Source organism: Sylvia atricapilla, chromosome 6 (assembly GCF_009819655.1).
Source record: "Sylvia atricapilla isolate bSylAtr1 chromosome 6, bSylAtr1.pri, whole genome shotgun sequence".
In the NCBI taxonomy this organism is placed as follows: Eukaryota; Metazoa; Chordata; class Aves; order Passeriformes; family Sylviidae; genus Sylvia; species Sylvia atricapilla.
The window spans coordinates 12,101,374-12,122,995 of record NC_089145.1 but is presented as its reverse complement, the minus strand read 5'-3'; the positions used below and the strand labels follow the sequence as shown (position 1 = coordinate 12,122,995).

Sequence of the window (21,622 nt, the reverse complement as noted above, 5' to 3'; positions counted from 1 at the left end):
GCTTTCTATGTAACTTTGAACAAAGAACTCAGATATCCTACTCCAATAGTTTGCACAGAGATTAGTGTGTTCTTAAAGCGCTCTTAAAATCTACTTTCCATATCACTGCAATTCCTGGCAGTGGAGTTTAGTGGTTACTGTACTAATGGCCAACTGCGAGATTGCAGCTGTATTTTGATTAAAAAACACCCAATACTTGATAAATTAGCTGCAGCTTCACTTCACAGTCTGTACTTTTGATTTTTCTTAGGCTAGAGAACATAATTAAGAATTAGGAGACTTGTCCTGCTGGATCAGTACTCGCACGGGTCCCTGATCCTGTCAGTGGCCAGTAATTGATTTGTAGGTGAGAGAACACCAGAACCAGGACACATGGGAAGAAAGTGGGTTCTTTGTTTAGCCAACCTGCCTCCAGGCTGCCAGAGCTTTAGGGACTTCCCTTCGCTGTGCTTAGTAGCTGCTTTATGCTGCTCTTTGCTCTGTGACTTTGTCTAACCTTTTGTCACTCACATGCAGTTTCATTTTCCACAGCGCCTTGTGGCAGAGATTTCCACAGTGCCATTGATTGTGTCTGTGGAAAACAGTATCCTCTTTTATCCTTTTTTGTTTGTTTAAACCGGTTCCTTTCTACTATCACTGGGTGTCTCTTAGTTCTCCTATTTTAAGGCTTTCTCTGTTCAACTTCCCTGTGCTGCTTAGGAATTTATAGACCTCTGTTTTATCTCCCTCTCACTTATCTTTTTTTCCGAACTGGAAAATATTAGGCTACGTATTCTCTCCTGTGCGAGTTGTTCCTTATTTCTGATCAGCATGAGCAATAAGGAAACGGATGTGGAAAAGTGTACCTTATCACTACAGGAGAGTACCGAGGCAACTGAGCCTGAGTGCTGGCATTCCTCTTCCAAAATACTGTTGTGAATCCCGTGACAAAGTATCTTCTTCTCATACAGTTACGCCATTGACTCACAAAGTATCGGTTTGTTTCTTGTGTGTCGGACACTCTTCTCCCCTGAGACAGAATGAGCGTTGAAGGATGTTGTTCTTGGTTTCAAAGTTTCGGGGATTTAAGCAGAGGAATTCAGTTAAAGAATTGCATGACCCATGCAGATTGGGTAATGGTGGAATTACGATTAGAGCTACATCATGGATTTGCTCCCATGTGTATATATGATATCATGTTCGTTGTTAATTAGCTGCACAAGCTGTAATTTCTCTGTGGATCTCTGTTAGTTCCACAGAGAACTAACAGAGCAGTCGGTGCTGCCCTGGGTCTGTGCGGGGAAGGAGGCTCCTGCCTGTGGGACCCTCCCCTCATTTTGGTGCAGAGCTGAAATATGTGTTGAATGTTGAAAGTCTGAGTTTCTTGGATAAGCAGGCATGGATTGCTGTTCCTATCTCCCCACACAGCTCCAGTGTTGTACAGGTCAGGTCCTTTCAGCAATGATCCCATGCATGGCCACTGCTTCTGGAGTTTTGTTTGTAGGGAGGAGGAGCGTGTCTATCTTGCTGATGTGGTTATGCCGTTCAGGAACATGATAACAGCTTTCTGTCATTCTGTGTGGGCAAAAGGAAGCTCTTATGTACAGGTGTGTAAAATTAGACAGACGTGAGGTCGTTGCTTTACATCTTCACAAAAAGGGGAGGGGAAGCAAAGAAGAAATTCCCTGAAAGCAGGTCTAACAGCAAAACTTCTGCTTTGTATTTGGACCATGTGCCAGGTGTTGGGTGTACAGAAACATCCTGGGCAGGGAGATATTACCCAAAGGGGCAGGACACCGCTGGAAGATCACAGCAGCCTGTCCCCAGCCGAAGTGGTGGAGATGCAAAGGATGAATTCACCATGCACTGAAAGCAGAGTGCTCTGATCGAGTACAGAAGGGGATGAATATGGGGCTGTGACATCCAGCAATGGGTGACACTGGGAGGAGAGGGTGCACTTGATCTGAATGGCCCAAACCAGTGAGAAACCCGTTTGAGCGCGTGGTCAAAATAACCTGATGAAGAGTGGCGAAGGGCTTTAGTCACTATGACTTTTTCACATTTTTCTCTCTCAGTGGGAAGCGACATTAGCGACGCTTCGGCTTCAAACCTCTCTGAGCCTTGGCTCTTCATCTGTACGCAGGGTCACCAACAGCTCCCTCTCCATCCCGCGGGCACCCGGAGCCTCATTAATGTTGATGAGGCACTCAGACGGGCGCCCCACCAAAGCCCACGAGGACACCGCTAATTACCTCCTGTCTGCCGGGGAGGCAGCGGGGACCCCCGGGGCCGCCACCACCCGCACGACACAAACACGGCGGCGTGGCGGGGCCGCGGGGCGGGCACCCCTCATACATATGCATCATCTCATTAGCATGGCCGTGCCGCGGCCCCGCCTCCCGCGGCTCCTTGTACGGCGGCTCCCCGCTGGCCCCGCCCCCGCGCGCACCCACCTCATTAGCATGCAGCTTGGGATGCCCCGCCCCCTCATTAGCATGGCGCTGAGCGGCCCCGCCCCCGGCGGCCATTAGTGCCGCGGCGCCCTGGCTGCGGGGGCGGGCGGTGCTGCGCGCTCCGCTCCGCTCGGCGCTGCTGCTGCCGGCGGCGCTCGGCGCGGCGGGGCCTGCGGCTCTCAGCCCCGGCGGCACCGGGAGCAGCGGGAGGAGAGCGCCAGCGACAGAAGCAGGCGTCGGACCCCGCGGCGGCGCTGCCGCGATCGCCCCGCTCGGCTCCCCCATGGCCGCGGGCTGCAGGGACGGCCCGGGGCAGGAGAAGTACCGGCTGGTGGTGGTGGGCGGCGGCGGCGTGGGCAAGTCAGCGCTCACCATCCAGTTCATCCAGGTGAGGGGCCGCGGCGCCCGGCGGGAAGCGCTCCGCTTGCCGGGGCCTGGGCGCTGCCCGGCGCGGGGGGGCCGGGGCTGGAGCCGGCGCGGCGGGCGGCAGCTCCCGGCGGCGCCGTGGGATGCTGCCGGCGGGGCAGCGGGAAGCCCGGGGCGGGGAGGCGGCGGCGTGACCTTGAGGGGCCCGGGGCGGCGGCGGTCGGGCTGGTGCGAGCCCCCGGGAAGGTTCTGGAGGGCGGGAAGAGGCGGCCGCCGCCCCCGGCCCGCCGGGCGCCGCCGCCGGGGTGGGGTTCGCGGCCGGGCTCCGGGGCCGCCGCGGCGCTCGGGACCGGCGGCTTCGGTGTCGCGGGCGGGGTCCGGCCCCGCGCTCCGCCCGGGAAGCGGCAGGCGCGGCCGGGGAGCGGTGACACTCGGCGTCCGGCTCCGAAATAGCTGCCCCGGGCTGAGCATCTTGTGCCGGCCCGGCAAGGGGCCAGGAAGCTCCCGCGGCTCCCCCCGAGAGCAGCGGTGTTTGCGGCGGGGCACGCTGTGCGAGCTGGGGCCAGCCAGCGCCCACCGCCCCTCCGAGCGCCTGCTGTTCATCCTGCAACTTGTAGACAATTGAACTTTTTCGTCTATTCGTTTTCAGTAAAAAACACGCCCCAATAGGCGATACAAAGGGTGCGTCTCAGTGTTACGAGGAAGATCCCGTTTTACTGTTTCACCACGGATTCAGCCGTGCCTCCTTTACTTGTTTTCATCCTTTGCCCTGTTGCTGTTAGCATTTCTACCTCTGTTTATGGTGGTAGGAGGAGACAACTACTTGCGTTCTGCTTGCTGTTGTTGCTGACGGCAGAGCAGCAAATCTGGAGAGCATGGCTTCTTGTTTGTTTTCTTTTATTCCACTGAGGAGAGGCGGATAATGCTCTACCTACCCCTAAGATGGGCTGCTGGACAGCGGGGCATACTTGTCCTTTAATGCTTGGGGCAATGATGGTCTCAACTAACATTTTGTTAGAATAGGTGATCTGATAGCAAAGAAACTGTTTCTGTATTTCAGTGGGTTTTTTCACTCACACGTGCATTCATGTGTTCATTAGCTCAACTACTCTGTTAAGAATTTAAGCTCTGCAGCATAGACTAAGTAACTACATAGAAAACAACACTTTGAATTTTTGGGTAAGTGCTGGATATCTGAACGCTTATATGATCCAATGTTGTACAGAACATTAAAAGAGGGGACACTTGTGGGGAGAATTAGTTCTGTGGAACTAGTTTAGTTTGAATGTTGTTTTTTGAGATGTTTTGTAGAGGTGTCTTGTCAGATGTATAGATATGGCTGGTCAGTTTTTGGTAAAATACTGCCTGGTTGATCTGTTTGAAGGTGGTGGGGCTGGAATAACTGCAGTCCTCTCAGTGTGTGGATTGAAATCCTCATTGCTTGAGTATGGAGATAATTAAACCCTGAGTTTTCTGCGGCTGGTTTAGGGTGCCATTGACTCCAACACGGCTCTGCTGCTTTAGCTGGTGTTCCCTGTGTCTTGCTGTGGCAGTAATGTCTGCAGCTGGATATGGCTGCTGTTCTGAGATGCTGCTGTCTCGGGAAATGTTGCTGAAGGGGTTTCTGGATTCTGTGGCAGCATTGAGGGCTTTGGGATAACTTTACCTTCACAACAAAAAAGCTGTAATTTCTACTAAAGACATAAGAAGGAAGAAAAGGGAAGTTCACACTTGATGCCTTTGTATGGCCATCTTTTTTAAGAGCAGTAAGGTTTTGCTGAGTACTGGATAGATAGTATTTGAGTACTTGTAGAAATTAATTCTTTCACCTAAAAGTTTGAGTTTATATTAAATATAAATATAAATTTTGTGTCAAGTGCTGTGACTGACACCTGTCTTTGTCAGACACCACGTGTCTGCAAAAGAGGAACCTGTGTCTGTTTTGTCACCTACAAGGATCTTTTCAAATTAACAGCAGAAAAATAAATAGTTCACTTTGAAAGAATGTTGAGGGAACAGCACCATGGTGTTAAGCTGACACGTTGAGGGTGAATTCTTCAAAACAACTTATTGTCAGTTTGCATTAAGTTATCTCCACCTTCTTGCCCTCCCGGCAGCTTTATCCTGAGATAAAATCTTGCCGCTGCAAAGTGAAGTTTAGCAGAAAATTCGGTCTTAAAAACCCCCTAAACAACCCAAAACAAAACCAAAGAAAAATAGCTGGGAAATAAAGACTTGGACGGTACCTCAGGTACCTTAGAGAAGAGCTTTGTGTTGTTTCCATGCTTGCTGTGTGGTTTTTGGACAAGAAGAGATGAGGCTTGGTGTGCTATTTATATCCCACAGCGTCTTCTTGAGCTCTTAAATCTGTGATGTTATCGAGTGTGTGCTTTGCCGTGCAGGCACCTGCGTAGTTTCTGTATGGCAAGTGTATTGCCAGATAGGTTGTTTGTCTTTTAAGGCTGCACAGAAACTGCTCCAAGTTGTTTTAAAATTGATTACAAGCAAGTCACGTGCTTCATTTTTGGAATTTCTTAGGATTAAGTGACAAACGTGTAGTGGCCTTCACTAAAACATGGATCAGTACTAGCTTTTGCTACATGACAGATCTTGGTGTCAGTGGAGAATTTAAATTCTTTTTCATTTCTTTATTGCTTGTGTTTAAAATAAGTCTGTGACCAACTGAGTTCTGAAGCTTAAAAAGGAAAGGGTTGTTTTTTTTTTTTTCTTACTAGCAAATATTTCTACACTTGGTTTTGCTTTCCTTTTTAATTTTCAGTAAATCAGTACTCAAGTACAGCTGTTGCTTTTGCTTCAGTGCTGATTGTTTTCCAGGGGATAGGACTTTTGTGGTGATAGGATATCATGAGGAATGCGGCATGCGTGTGCCGCAATTTGGGTTGTATCTTTGAAAGACGACAGGGGATTCATCTTTGAAAATGGGAAGACTCTTCCTTGATTTCAGATAAAACAAAGGGAAACATGAGACAGTGAGGATGTAAGAAGAACCAGTTAATCTTCTTTCTTTTGCCAGCTTTCTGGGGTCTCTGCACAGCTCATCCTTCCCTGCCTTGTTTAGATGATGGTGGGGAGACAGAGCATTCATTCCTACCCGAGCAGCAGTGGCTGAGGTTATGGCAGTGCAGAGTGCTCTGCTGCTTGCTGTCCTGTGTGAGACTATCAGTTCCTGATGATTGCCTGGCCTGGAACAACAGTGTGTTTGTAAGGAGGCTGAGTGAGCAAACCCATTCCATGCAATGGAAGCTGTTTGGTGTCCTCAGTTCAGCCTCGGGTGCTAATCAGTGCAGTGCAAGAGTAGGTGAGGTGTAACTGGTCACTTGTGTACAGCTGCCTGTGATCTTGGGTTCGCCTCTCAGACGTTCATCTGACACCTTGGAGTAACTTTAGAGTACAAATTAGCAGATCAAAGCTTTCAGTGGTTAGATGAGTAGTGTGTTCCTCAAAATTCTTCCTCTAGGGAGAGAAACACGGCTCAATATTGCTGTTGGTGGGCCAGGATTTCATCCTGGAAATATCAGATCATTTCCTTTAAATCAGGATATGATAGATGAACTTACTGCTGTTGAGCCTGTTCACTGGTAAGACAGGAAGTGAAGATGTTTTAATTGTGGAGGAGAGTTAATGGGATGTTGCAGCTATAAACTCTAGGAAAGCAGCAGTGACTGATAGTTCAGCATTACACCACAGCATTTTGTAAAAGTCTAAGTGGTAGAACTAAGCATTCCTTCTGTTATTGAAAACATACACAAATAATCCATCATGCTCACATCCCAAGAGGCAGAGAACTTTTAAAATGCACTGCAGTCAGTTAACTGGCCTCTTAGCAGGCTGAGGTATTTGGGAGTATGAGCTCTGCAGAGCACACAGCTGTTGCCACAATGGCTTTTCTCCAGCTGTCATGCAGAGGTCTGTCACAAAATACCCCACATTCCCTTGTAACTCAGCCCTTTGTAATATTCAGGTTTCCTTGCTCAAAGGGAATACAGCCTAGCAACTACCTAATCACTCTGATTTTTTTTATCCTCCAGTTGCCATTTACTTCATGCCTTTTTTTTTTTCCCCCAAAACTGAACAATATGTAGCTAGTTTTAGCAGTGTGCAGCAAGAAAGCCACTGATATTTTATTCTTTCAAGTCTGCTGTGCAAAATACTGTTTACTTTTGATCAGAATTGATAAAATTTTAGTCCAGGTGTTTTTTCCTCGTTGTAAAACTATGGCTTTTGTTTTGTGGCAGTGACATGTATAGTTTTGCATAGTGAGTAGGCTTTAGTGACTTGTGTGCATGTATCAGTTAATAAATGTCACTAGATCCTTGAGGTGGTATTGAATGGATGTAATTCAGTGCGGCTGAGATGAGCTCAGTTTGTCAGTCAGTTTAGTGTTACCTGTGGTAATGCACGAACATGTTGGAAACTGCCAAGACACTTAGCACGATACAAAATCTGTGTAGGGCTTCAGTGTTTGGGGCTTGCTTTGTTTGTTTACTGATTTCATGCTGTATTTACAAGCTCAAATCTTACTGCCAAGTTTGTAAAAGAAAATACTTTTCCTACTGCTCCTAAAGTGTCTGTAACAAATTCTTATTGGAGCTGAGCTTACTGTTCCACTCACTAGTGAGTAAAATAACTTGGATGTAGATTTTTGACTCTTGAATTTTCAGACGTTTTGTCTGAAAGCAAGCATATGACTTGCAGATGGATGGGTGAGCAGTTGGTCAGGCTTTTTTCCCCCTTTTTCTTTTCCTTTTCCGAGCTGCTACTTTCACAAGACTGTTCTCATTAACTGGCAATAAACCCAAAGGTAGGTTATCTCAAAGTGTCTTTTATCTCTGAAATAGCTGTTGGGCAACAAAACGGCTTGTTCTGAATTTTATGCCCCATATATGAATTCCAAGCTCCAAAATAGAGTAGTAAAGTAGATTGAAAAGCAACAACTGAACGTGCAGCTGGTGTTTGAGCTGGCCTGCTGGGTGTTTGACAGACCCTGGTGCCTTGGTGCCCCACTTCCCTGTGCTGGACTTGGGATGTGCAAATCCCTCCACAGTTTCTGGGTATTCTGACTAACCCTCATCAAAAAACGCTCTTAGAGTAAGCATGCAAGCAAGTTAAAGGAATAAAATGCCACGGATTCCAGGCTGCAGATTCACACAGGGCTACGCTGGGGCCGGTATGCTCACACTGAGATAAAGCCTGGGGCCTCCTTACGGTAACTCAAGGTGACAAAATACAGTTTAGGAACAACTGATTGTCGACATCTGTTGAGGTTAAAGGTGAGAAATAAAAACCCTAATCAAAACAAAGGACTTGTGATGCAGTCACCTGGAATAATAAGGGCTGCTTGTCGCCCCTCTTGTGAAACTTGAACTGCTCGGCTCCTTGCTTCCTGCAACACTGCTACCAGGCAAAACTCTGGGCTTGCTCTGGTTACAGATCTACAGCCTGGGAATGTAGTAGGTGACTTCAGGCTTGCCTTGCAGAAAGCAGGAAACCTCAGGCTGCATGTGAGTGTTTCAGTATAGCCAGCAGTGGTATAATGAATCTTATTATCCAGCAGTCACGCCTTGTACTAGTGCACACACAGGGGACAGCTGAGCTGGGTTCAAAGCCTGGCATAAATTTGGAGCAGTGCTTAAGTTTTCAGATACTTACCGTTCTGGTTTTGAGCGATTTACAATTTTTTTTTTTTTTCCAAAGTGAAGTTCCTTTGGGACAACTTAACCCACGTGGCAGTCTGAGAGCACCTTTCTGTGTGTTAGCTCCTAGCAGCGGTTGCTTATATAGTGAACAAATATTGACGTACCTTTTGGTTATCAGGTCGTCTCCTACTGCCGCTTGCACAAGGAGTGCTGGCACAGTTTCCCAGATCCCTGCCTGGCATGCCCTTTGCCCTCCCGGACATGAATAGGCAGCCGCTGGCCTCTAGCCCTGTGCCTTCCCATACTACAGGGAGAGGCTCCTGCCTCTGGTTTTGGCTGGAGCTCTGAATTCCAGTGCTCAGTAGTGGTGGTGGAGGGTGGCTCTTATAAGTAGGGCCCTTATATTCCAAGAGTTTGGAAGGACCTAAATGGCTCGTGTTTGTGTACCTCGTGCAACCTGTTCGCACTTACCGAAAGCATTCCCGGCGCTGAAAGTGTCGTGGCTGAGCTCCTTGGAAGTATCCAAAGATAAATACCAGCTTCGTGAAGTGGAATGTAGCAGACTTGTGGCTGGCTGGTAGGAAGATAGTTTTGCTGCAGACCTTCCCAAATTAGTCAGTCTGCAGGTCTAGACTGGTGTGACACAAGCAGAGAACTTCTCCCATTTTCTAACAATCCAGGTGGCTTAACTGCACTGGTTTGGTAGTCTTGTCTTCGGTTATGGTCATAAGGCACTTTAAAGGAAAATGGAACCAGATAAATGCACCACTTCTTGTTCTAGTTCAAGAAGTATGTAAAACCAACATTAAAACAGAAATTGTGCCTGTAATTGGTACTTTTAATTTTTTTTAAACTTGTTGCTCCGCATAGGACACGTCCAAAGATTTCTGGATGTAACTTTAACCAACCAAGACAAACTCTTACTGTGCGGATTAGGAGGGAACCAGATTGAAAAGTTTAATTGCAAATAATGCACTTAGGCGATGTTGGCCTGCAAGTGGTTTGCTGTACAAAGTTACTGGAGTTCTGTTTTGAAATTCTGAGAGATAGCAGTGTTAGGCTGCTGCTACAGATTTCTGGTTAGATCCCAAGGGAATTGTTTCGGTCTGGGTAGCGAGTGAGGCCCTTACTGTTCACCTTGAACTGTATCCTTCTTTACCAAGACCTGCTCTTTGACTGAGAACAACTATTGTCTCTTTTTTATCTTCTCTTCTTTGCTATTTTGTATATTATGTCTCATGGCTCAAGTGTGGTTGCAACTTGGGTTTGGGATAGCCTGTAGGGCACTTAGTGAGGACAGGTTACACGAAAGAAAATATTTCTTTCCTCTCTTTATAACTTAGTTACTTAAAGTAGATAGCAGACAAGGGATGTTTGCTTAATAAGTTTGCTTTGCCTTTTCTTACTTTTTTTTGCCATGCATATACTTAAGCTGGTCACATCCTAGTGGAGTTCATGATGGGCAGTGGTGCTTCTGGATGGAACTTTGGTGAGGTTGAAATTACTTCTTTTGTAGATTGCTTGCTTTTGCTAGGTTGTTTTTAAGAGGGCTGGCTGGACTGCTGTGCCTGGACTGGTGTTGGTTAAGCTAAAGAAGGTCATGTCTCCATGTTTGAAGTCCTTGGTCTTGAGACTCATCAAGTGTTGTGTGCAAGGACTGTTGTCACGGCGATGTCATTCTAATCTGGAATGGAGAGCTTGGATTTATGCAGAGCCTCAGACCTGACCGAGTGAGACGTTGCTGAGGAGGATGGTGTGCACTGCTCTAGTTCCATGGGGAAATGCCTTAAACTCTGCTTACAGAGGGAGATCCAGCTGGATGATGGCGTTCATGGCGAATCTTTGTATCACACAGATGTGCTCACCCTAAATCTCCCAAAGGACAGGGCCTCTGGAAGAGGCTTGTGTGGAGCTCCCCAGAGCTGCAGTTGGCAAGTGAGGGCTGCATATGTGACCACGAGGGCTGTGCTGGTGTGCAGATGGGGAGCTGAAGGGCCTTGAAAGCGAGGGCAAGTTGATTGTTTGCTTTTTAGAAGGGACTGACAGTGGGGAGGCACGAGGCTGGGGAAATATTTTTGTTCTTCAAGCCTGAAGAAACAGGGCTTTGCTGTAATTGAAGGTTTAATTTGATAAGCTAGTACTACAAGTAAGGAAAAATGTTCAAAAGGTCCCCTTGCTGCCACAGCAGTTTGCCATTATAGCTACTTACTCCCTCCAGTGCACCGAAACTCCGCAAGCCATCTGAGTTAAAAATAACCAGGGAATGTTTTTACCCAGGATCAGTTACCCTGTCTGGTTCACTGTGCAGCTCTGCAAACAACTTCATCTGGCAGGCGAGCTCATTTAACCAGGCCTGTACCAGCTTCTCAGTTGGGAGCAGAAAGTGAAGTGTAGTTTTTGGTGAATCCAGATAGGAATGAGTTCAGGCGATAGGAATGTATGCAGAAGGGCACTATTAAAGATAGCATAAAGTGCTGGCTGCTGTGACCAGCGTGCTTTAATAATTAACTAGATGTTAGCACTGACACATAAAAAAATGGTGCAGTTGAAGAAAAGAATTAGTGTAACACTCGCAAGCAAAGTATTCCACAAAGATCTTTATTCAAGGGACCTATAAGAAGCGTCATTTCTCAACAGATTAGCTGTGGGTACACACATTAATAACTTTCAAATGTGTCACTTTCTTCAAGTCTTCTAAGCCAGAAAATAAACTTGAGCTTCCACACAACTTAGCAGCAAATTATTTTTCCAGTCCTGTTCAGAGCATTCTGTAACTGTAGTGATATAATATGTTGAGTCATCAGTTATATTTGCTAGGAAAAGAAGTTTTAAAATCGCTCTTATTACCATTTTCCCGACAAAACTAACAACCCAACTCATATTGCAGAGCATCTTCAGTATTCCTCATTTAAGCAGACATAAATCTATAAACCTGCAAGCAAATCTGAGTGTTTTGCTTTGAATGTGGTAAGTAGACCATGAAATGGTAGGATGCCAGTGATAAATCTGTGTGAAAAATCTGGCATCTTTGGGTAGAAAAATGATCTACTAAATTTCTTCTGTTATTAGACTTGTTTCATGCAGGGAAAATAAGTGGGATTACAGTAATATGCACTGTGTGAGGTAGGGAGTTACTTAACTGTGTGTTCATAATATTTCTGTGTTTCTCCCTCCTTTTAAGAAGGTGCTTTGTGATCATGTAAAAAGGTACCTGTCTATGATATACTTGTATATGTGCTGCCAGCTCTACTAAAAAAGCATGCAGTGTTTTCCTCTACTAGCTCACACTAACCAAGCCTTCATTAGCAAAACCCAATAAAGTAGTGGTGATGTATTTAAATGGATTCTGGCTTTACATGACCCAGTATTACTGAGAATGCAATAATGAGTATATTTTAACTTTGCCTTGCAATTTCAGTTGCTGCTTACGATTTTTTTTCCTAGCAGCTTGTCTTTGAAGTCCTCCAGAAACACAGCATCTTTGCCTTTGCATCCTATTCTCCTGCCTCCTCTCAGACCCCACACTATAATACCTGAATCTTGACCACGTCCTGAGAGATTCCCAAGATGTGCCCATACGTACTGTATCACTTTGATTTCCCATACTTTGATTTTCCTTAAACTGATATTCCCCCTCCTTCTGAAGCAGGCTTGCATCCTGATGGGAATTCTGAAAATGTCATGGATGGAGGTGATATCCTCCTGTGCTCAGCAGCACGCCTGTTGCAGCAAATTGTGCAGCTTTTTTCTGATGGATGCATGCCATGATAAACATTTTCCAGACCCTCCAGTTTGAAAGTGAACCTGTAAGACCAAGATCATTTTTAGCACATCAGCAAAGTTAACCAACTGCGCCTTGAGAATATTTAAGGGAGAACTCTTAAACTGTGGACATAATCTTATTTCTGTCTCTGTAAGGGCCTTAAAAGGAGTGTTTGTGGTGGGGTTTTTTGGGTGGGTTTTGTTTGTTTGTTTGTTTGCTTTTGTTTTTCTTCTAGAAATAAATTGTTCTGTCTGTGGCATCCAGTGGACCAACCACTTTAAATGTCCTCCCTGGCTGCTTTTATTGCTGGCTCTTAGCAGGTTGTCACCAAGCCATAGTGCTGTTGTCTGCTTAGCTTTGGTTTGGAGTCTTGTGCTTCCAGCTCTATTGAGTCGGTTTAACTGCTTCTCTAGCTGTTGGGACGATAGTATTTTATGTTGTACAGATGATACTACCAACTGAAGGCGAACTAAACCCTTGAGTACTAAACCTTAAAGCTGGTTTGATTGCTGCAGTGACTGCATGTTTAAGTGCCATTCCAGGAATATGGGAGGTTTAATCCTCTGGGAGCACTCCAGAATCATCAAGAAATTATCAGAAGGGAATCGGGCTGCTCACTGGAACTTTTGGAACATTATTTTAGCATTAAATTTTACATAAAAACCAGACCTTCTGCCGTAATGTAATTTTAGATGCTTCTGCTTCTAGCAATTACGCGGTTTGTAACTCGCTCTGTCATACCACGTCAGCCTCGCGGTGATGCTGTAGGAAGGATCACGAAGGTCCAGGTAGAATGGGAGAATTCTGTGTAGCTCACGGGGACCAACAGAGCCGTGGTGAGACCCTTGTGCAGGCAGGGTGGGTGGGACAGGCAGCTGCTTCTGCGGTGGGTTAACCACAGAGGCTGCTGTGCGTACAGCTGCCTGCAGCCTTGTGCAATGGGGGGAAGTTAACCCGTTCCGGGGTGCAGGCTGAGACTGCGGGGTGGTTTTCTTTCCTCCTGCGGAGGGCAACAGGAGAGCTGTGAAATGCCCCCCTTGTGCGTAATCCTCGTGAGCAAGTCCTGCTCTCAGAAGTGAAGTCTCAGAGGTCAGACTGTCAGAGCAGCTAATGGAGCAAGAGGTTTGATTTCTTTCAGGTTCAGCCTATAATGTCAAGGCAGCTCCTAAGTTTTTGAGATGTTGTAGTGTTCTGGCTGATCCAGGTGCTGTAGGAGCCTGCACATCCCTGAGACCAGAGACTGGCAGTGGGTTTGCTCTTTGATCTGTCCTGAGAGCATTACTTAGTGCAAAGAGACGTTTTAAACAGAGTGCTTCACTTTCATCAGGGATGTTTAAAACCTGAAGCGTTTCTGAATTCCTGTATCTGTGACCTAAATCTACTAACTATAGAAAATGTTTTGTCTCACACAGAGTTTCTGCTTTGTTTCCATCTTGCTGGAGCAGTACACCAAATATATTACTGCAGACATCTCAGTTTCTTTGAATTAAAAAAAAAAAAAAAGACTTGAAAGCTCAGCTTTTGAAGTAGCTAAAGACATGTTTTCCTTTAGCTGTCTAAAAGTTTTTGCACCCATTAGAATGGATATAGTGTCTATCAGGTAACTGAAGGATTTGACGATTTTTTTTGGTCTGTTAAACTACTTTTAGTCACATGTATCCTACAAAATTTGATAAAATTCACTAGCGTCTGTAAATTTGAAATTGCCCAGTGTCTGTTGGTGGGACTGTATGGGAAAAGAGCCTCAGATCTGAAGTAGTCGACTTCCTTGTCCCATTATCTGCCTTCAGCCGGGTAGGTTACATTCCACACATTTTTAATAGTGGCTTCCCCTCCTCCTTAGCTGCTTTGACTTGTTTTGTAGGAGGGCTTGAATATTTCAACTGACACACCAGAGGTTTTCTCCCAAAAAAGGAAACTGATTATAAAATTGTTCACTTAAAGCAGAATTTGAAAATAATCTGGTCTGTGCTGATCTGGGTGTCTGCTTGTTGAAATTGTGACCTGGGGTTTTAAAATCCAATTTAATTGGGGATTTTGCTCAAGGTTGGAGGAGTGGCGGTTTTTTTTTGGTTTGGGTTGTTGTTGTTGTTTGATGTTTTTATTTTATTTTGTAGTTTAAGAGCTAAAATTGCACCACAAAATTCTATCTTCTGTGCATTTCTTCAATTTACAAATACTCTGAAGAAAATAAACATAAGCTCTGCATTTCTTGAGCTGATCGCCTGAAAAAGATACTGGATGCCTGCCTGCAGGAGGGAAGAGGGTGATCTGGAAGAATTTGTTCAGGGTGATTTCAGCAGATGAATAATTTAAACTGCAGCCACTTGCTTCAGACTAGATAATTGAGGCTGGGTTTTCTAACAGCTGAACAGCTTATGTTAAAACTTAAAAAATTCCCTGCAGCACATGTACTTTAGGTAGCTGTTTTGTACATGAGTTAATCCCATGCCAGTTGAGTAGCATGAGAAATTTAAAAGTATCTCAGCTTTTCCTCTGTTTTAGGAGTTGAGAGATGCTACTGTGCACTATTCACCTAGTTTTTGTCATCTTTTTGTTACTTCTTCCTTGAATGGATTCTCTCCTCAGTCCAGAAAATACATGATAGATGTAGGGAAAGGGACCTGTGCTACTTTATTCTCCTGGACAAAACCCCATGTTCTGTTATTGCTGACTGAAGACGTCCAGGTTGGAGCACTGACTTTTGTCAGCTTCCAGCCTGTGCTTTGAAGTGGGAACTGTTGGAAATGAGTGGCTGCCTGCTCTCCCAGCAGCGGGCTGTCACTGTGATTCCCGGGAAGATATCCCCAGATTGCTTTGTATGTCTTCAGGATCTGACAGTCATTTCCTAAACCTAAAGCACGTAGACTGTCAGTGCCAAAACTTACTTGAAGAGGACTTTGTTATAACTCCACTTTCCTGGCTTAAAAAAAAAAACGAAACTAAAATAATAAATAATAAAATTATATATATATATATGTGTGTATATATGAAAACCAGCAATGCATTAGTGGGCTTTGATTCTGTTCCACATGTTTGTAACGCATACGATCCCTCCTGGCAGCTTTGAGTTTTGGTCATTATGAAAGGTTGAATTTAACACATGCACAGGAAATGAGTCTTCTAAGACGTATGACTTAAATTAAAATACTTTCTAATGCTGGAAGAAAGCTCAAAAGAGAAACTACTTGCCTTTAATTGGTAGCATCCACCCTGTCTTTGTAAATAACATCAGCTTTGCAGCCTGTTAAACGCTGGCAGAGCTGTGTGCTGCTGATGCTCTGATCAGAGGGACGTTCACACTCTGTACATCCAAGTTAAGCAACAAGAAGATAAGGTCTTCTGAGGGGTTTCTGCTTGTCACACTGGGGGACTGGCTGTCCAGAGGCTTCACCTGTGATTGCTGGAAATCTGAATAGTCCATTATTCTAAGGCTGTTGAAGTTGAAGAACCTGTTTCTAATCTATAAAAATGGAGAGAAACTCAAATTGTGCTTTCCTGTGGCTTTTGGTGCAGAAGGCTGTCCGCCTGTGCATTCCACGCTCTGTTTTCTCTTCACTGAATGCCTTAACCACAAGACCTCTACTTGGTGCAATATGGGAGCGGAAATAGCAGTAGGGTTTATTTTTTTTAAAAAAAGCCAACCCAAAAAAAAAAAAAAAAAAAACCAAAAAAACCCCGCTGATCAAACCCCGTGCATTCTAAAGCTGCTTTCTGGAAGTAAACAAATTGAAGGTCTTTGCATACTGCTCACACATTTTAAGGCAGCATTTGCTGTACTGCTGTTTCTTTATACCTTTAAATGAAACATTTGCAGGAGTTCTTTGCTCCAGAAAGCAATCAAGTAATGATGTTCCCTACTTATTTGAGGTGATACTTTATTATGTGTCAGATCAGGGCAGAATGTTGCACACTGCAATTTGAATTTAGATGTTGCTCTGTAAATCAATTTCCTAATGAAAACAAGTGGCTTTAGGTGATGGAGTATGTTCTCGCCTTCAGGGCAGGATGTTTTAAGCTGTCTTCCCTACTAGATGTATGGTAAAGCCACTTTTTCACGTGCTGTTAACCTGTTAATAGCAGGTTAGCAGAGGTTGGAGTTAGAGTTAGTACAGAAGGACTGTGACATGTAGTGAGTCTGGTTGGTTTGCTGAGTTCCTTACTTCTGGACATGTTCTGAACTGGGATTGGGTAATTTACTAGTTAGCTACTCATTTCCTGTCAGTGTGAACTTGCTTGCAGAGAGAACAACTTGAATTTTGTTTGTTTCTAAAGTTTTTGTTTGTGGATTTTATAATTGCTGCATTTCATGCTGCAGAAGCTCTTAGGCTGCCTTCTTTCTTGCTCTTTGCAAGGGGTAGGAAGGCCTCCTTGTGCTGTCCCTTCTGTGCTCTAGAATCAGCCCCTGCAGAATTATGGCCTCCAGAAATGAAGAATGGAGGGATTGCTTTGGAGATGACTAAAAAGCAAGTAACAGCAGCAAAGAGTTACATTTCAGGAGTACTGGCTCCTCTCCTGGAAAGTCTTACAGGACTTGTCAAGTTGAAAGACTGTAAGTTAACATAGTGTGACTGATTATGGCATGGAAGTATCACTTGGCATGTTGAGATGATAAACAAAAGGGATCTTCTTCATAAGTTGGTTCTAGACTATGGAGAAATCTAATACTTTCTGTGCTATTTGTGGAGTTCATAGAGTACCCTCTTTTCTGAGTGTGCTATATGCCTAAAGAATATTGGTCTAACATTGTTTTCAAAGGCAAAGTATTTTAGTAATAAACAAATTAGAGTTACTTTTCTGGCAGTGACAGTTCAGTGTCTGTCTTGAAGAAGGCAGCTTACTTCACTGAAGATTTGTTACAAGTTAGTAATCAGAAAATCAGAGAGAGAGATAGCAGCTGCTAGTGGAACCAGCTTGTCTGAAGTAGAGAAATACAACTTGCATGATCAAATTATTTTTCTTCAGCCCTTATCCTCCTTCCCTTTGATCATCCATGTATGTGGTTTAGACAATGTGTTTACCAGTGCTTCTCACGACCTATATTCTTCTGATGTGCACCTCTGTTTTCCAAATAATAATGCTTTTCCCCTTAACTGATATCTGTAAGAGAATAATGTATAGAGAAGTCAGCCTGTATCTTCTAATGCAAATTAGGTAAAAATCATGTTGTCTGGCCACCCTGTGCAGGCTGGCTTGTAAGTTTAGAAAACAAGTTTATTTGAGAATTTATGTAAATTCTTTGTAAGAATGAGTGCACACGGGACAGAAGGGAAATCACCTTGCTGGAAACCCCCGGCGCAGATCTTGACTATGTGCTGTTACTGAACTGAAGCATCTGAATTTGAACCCTTAGTTTTTAAGTTCACACCTTCAACAATCTGAAAAATCTCAAAGCTTGCCAGTCTTCATGAGGAGGTGATAGTAAACTGGTCAGTGTGAGTATGCTGTAGGAGAGAAATAAATTATTTGCATTTTTAGTGGTGTGCCTTCCTTATTTTCCCTTAAAATTTGAAAGCCTGCTAAAGTATTAGATTGTTTTATTCAGAACAGGAGTATCAGGAGAAGAAGAAAAGAATTTATTCAAGTGCAATTTATTTGAAGGGTTGTTTTTGAAGGTTTGTGTGGACCTACCTGGATGACTCCAAAGATTTAGCTCTTAGGAAATGGCAACAGAAAACTGCTCAAATCTGCTTAAGTAAGCACATAAAGTTACAGTTTTGCAAAAGGATGAGAAGAATAGTTTGTTTACCTGAACTGAGCTGAGATGAATTATGTGTAGTCTGATGGTGCTTTTGTCCTCTTCTAGTTGGGGTGGAGCACTTCCCTAAAGCAAAGTAAGTGACAGAGCAAGATCCCTCAGCCAAAGGTCCTTCCTTTCTCTTGATGGTTGGTCTGCTAAGCCTTGGGATTCCAGCAAAGGCCATACTATAGATACCATCTTGTCAGGATTTGTGTACCTGCAGCATAGATGGTGTCCCAGAGGTTGTTAATATGAGGGTCAGGTGAAGAGCAAGGGAAGAGTGCATAAAGTTTCTAGATCCAGTGAAGGTTTGCCTGCTCTTGATGGTCTCACGTTCTGTAGATGCATTTAATAGTTTTCACAGAGTTTGCTGCTGTGCTGTAGGAAGAGCATTTTTATGTTAAAGCCCTGTTTGCTGTATTAATTTGCTTGCCCACTTAAGGAAAGCTGTGTTTACAAGCTTTAGATGACAGAACCAAGAGTGGAGAATGACGCTCTGAGGGTCGTGCTGTCACAGCATGTGTGGCTGGATTGGTATATGGAACACTTGTGCTTCAAACAAGGAATTACAATGCCCATTGTTGCATGACAGAAGGTCTCCACTGGAGTGCTCAGGTTCAGCCTGAGCATCCAGCTCTGGAAGGAAATTAGCACTGTTCCCCTTCAGCAGTTCATGTGCTTCTGAAGGAGGAGTGTTTGCTCTTAATTTGATCTCTTAACTCTTCTTCCCCTTGGAGGAACTTCACTCACGAATGGGTAGAGAACTATTTTGGAGCCTGCTCTAATATACTGCTAAATAGGATGTTGGAGAAGAAAATACTAAACAGATTTTCAGTGATCCTGAGCTCTATGTGACTCTAGAAAATGCTTGTAGCTCAAACTGTGAATTCCTGAAATAACGATGGATTGCCTGTAGATGTGCTGTTTGATGCACATCATGTTTTTTATCTGTTATTTGGAATCAGCTCCACCATGGGAAGTGATGGTACTCAGTGTGAAACTGCTCCAATCTTTCATTTGCCTTCTTTATTGCTACCATAAATGGCCATACTGTAAAAACATTTGTTGACTGTGTGTGATGTTTGATTGTACAGCGCCTCAGCTGGATGTTTGCTTGCAGTTTCTTGATGTGGTTCGTCACAGATGTGGCTTTTTGAAATGTGAGAGTAGGTGTTTGCGCATAAAACCAGTTTGTGGCATGAAGTAGATCTTAGCATTAGAACAAGTCTCCCAACATGCATCTTGAATGTGCTGTGTCTCTGTGTTTTAATGGAATGAGAATGGTCCCTTACAGCAGATGTTTGGCTTTTTTTGCTTTAGTTATAAGAGCATGTGGTTTGGGGTTAGTTATATTCTCATTATGTTCTGAGGTAGAACAATCCTTGCTTTTAAGATATACGTGCTCTAAAAATGCAAAAGCTAGGATTAGCATCCAACTGGGTAGGTCCCCCAACTCAAGAAGTCATGTGAAATACTCATCTAACAATCACAGAATCGGTTTGGCTGGAAAAGACCTCTGAGATCATCAGGTCCAACCTTTGATCACCAGCATGTTACCTAGACCATGGCACAAAGTGCCTCCTCCAGTCCTTTCTGACACATTCTTAACATTAACATCAATACCATAGATATTAAGGTTAACTATCTCTATCTTTTTCTATTCCATTGTCTGTGACAATTCAAAGTAAAAAATAAACTCCTTCTGAGATTTCCCTGTCCTGTGAGTGGGGTGATGCTGACTAAGAGTGGTACTACACCCGCAGGTGCATAGGCAAAGGGGAAGAAACACTGTGGTTGGTTTTAGTACAACCAAATGTTTTGCTGGTAAATAAGGGGTTTTTTAGATGGAAATCGTTGCTTGCTTAAATTTGTAGACTGACTACTGAGGGCAAAAGCATTTTTATATAAAATTTGAGGACATAAATGTGTTTCCATTTGACTTCCTTTTGACTTCATAATCTGGAGTTGCTGAGGCTGAAAATTCTGGCACTGCTTAAGAGCATTTTAATTATGCTTACTGGGGCTTTAGCATCTCTTCCTTTTCCCTGTAGATCTGCTAACAAGCTAATTTACGAAGACAGTGCTTATAACCAGTTCTGTGCTATGAAATCCTACTCATGTCAGGATCAGCAATGATAAAACCATTCAGTAGTTTCTGGTTCCTGGAATTTGACTGTGTGCACATTTCTCTGTATCTGAGCTGCAACAATATTGGTCACATAGTGCTTTTAAAGTCTTGACTAATTGGGAGGATAATGCTACCCAAGAACTTGCCTCTGTCAAGCTCTCTAGTGAATATTCCAGTTATGGATGATTTGGCTTTGTGTCTGCCATGCTGCTGGGGTGGGCCTGTGTATGGTGTTTGCTTGGTGGAACAAAAGGATGGCCATCCATGCATCTTCTGCCAGGAAAGCCTCCTCTGCCCAGAAAGCATCTCCCCCTTCCTTGTTCTGTGGTGATGTTGATGGGACTTCATGCACGCTGTCAAATAACTCAGGAAAATATTTACTGCCTCATTTAATACTCTTGAACTGAGTCTAAGTGAATGTGGCTTCTGAAGGAGGGGCACAGACAATGTTTGGGTTGCACACAAACTTCATGTGTCACTCTGCAAATGTGGTGATTTCAGAGTGATCTCACTGAATAACCTTGTGCCACTGAGGTGCAGGGTCTAGAGACACTGCAGGACACCATGTTTGGGTTGACTTGTGGGACGTTGATGCAAAACATGGAGTGGAGCCATAAATTCTGTCTTCCCAACCATGAGTCTGGTGGTTTGGGTTTCCTTGTTGTTGTTATTTATATTTAGGATAAAACTTTCTCTTTTTCCTCTTGGGCTTCTTCTAAGAACTTCAGCTGTCTGCTTGTAATGTAGAAGTTCCAGTAGACATGGCTTTGCTTCTGAAAAGCCAGAAATGAAGTGCTACATAGCCTGTTGTAAACAATCCTCATGTGCTGTACTGTGCCCTAGCCACTTGATGAGAAAACCAGGCTGAATTATGCTGTTGTCAGATGGGAAGGAGTAATAACCTTTGATCTTGAAATCTGCTTCTGCTGGTAGTGACAGAGACTATGAAGACATTCTTCAAGGACATTAAGATTAAACTTCTCTGCAAGCACTGATTAGGCTGGAAAGGAAAGCATTGTACTCCCCTGGTATCTGTGCTGGGAGATACTCTGTATTGCTTTTTTTTTTCAAAGTGGTTTGTCCAGCTGAAACTTTGTTCCAGTTACACCAGTCCACAGGGCAGGCTCTTGCACCCTATGTATTTGATTTCTAAGTTTTGTTCTTCCAGAAACCTGGAATTTAGAGGATAGTGATAATTATTTGAACGATTGCTTCTGAAGCAGTAGTGTCCACATCTGTGAGACTAGCCTCTGTTTATTGTACTTGTGCTTTGACAGGCATCATGCCTCAGGATGATCTCAGGTCAGCCTGCATCATGAAATATCTATGTTAGGTATCTCTCTGCTCACGTGGGGTAGGATTTCTCCATCTCACTCCAGAGGTGGAGTGACTTACCATGTTGCTTTGCTAGCTTCAGCTTACAATGGCTAAGTCTGGGTTCTTTTTCTTCCCACCTGTCAGAACTGGATCTGTTGAACACCGTGCCCAAGCAGTAGGACAAAACAAAGCTTGTGTGCCAGGAAGGTCTGAACGTGC

General features: G+C 44.2%; 1 protein-coding gene across 1 annotated transcript in view; it reads left to right on the top strand.

Moving 5' to 3' along the window:
* Positions 1-2,510: 2,510 nt before the first annotated feature.
* Positions 2,511-21,622, top strand: part of RRAS2 (RAS related 2) — a 42,403-nt gene continuing 23,291 nt past the window's right edge. Inside the window, exon 1 of the mRNA XM_066320802.1 lies at positions 2,511-2,820. Coding sequence (XP_066176899.1) covers positions 2,716-2,820 — 105 coding nt within the window. The 5' untranslated portion in view covers positions 2,511-2,715. The remainder of the gene's footprint in view (positions 2,821-21,622) is intronic.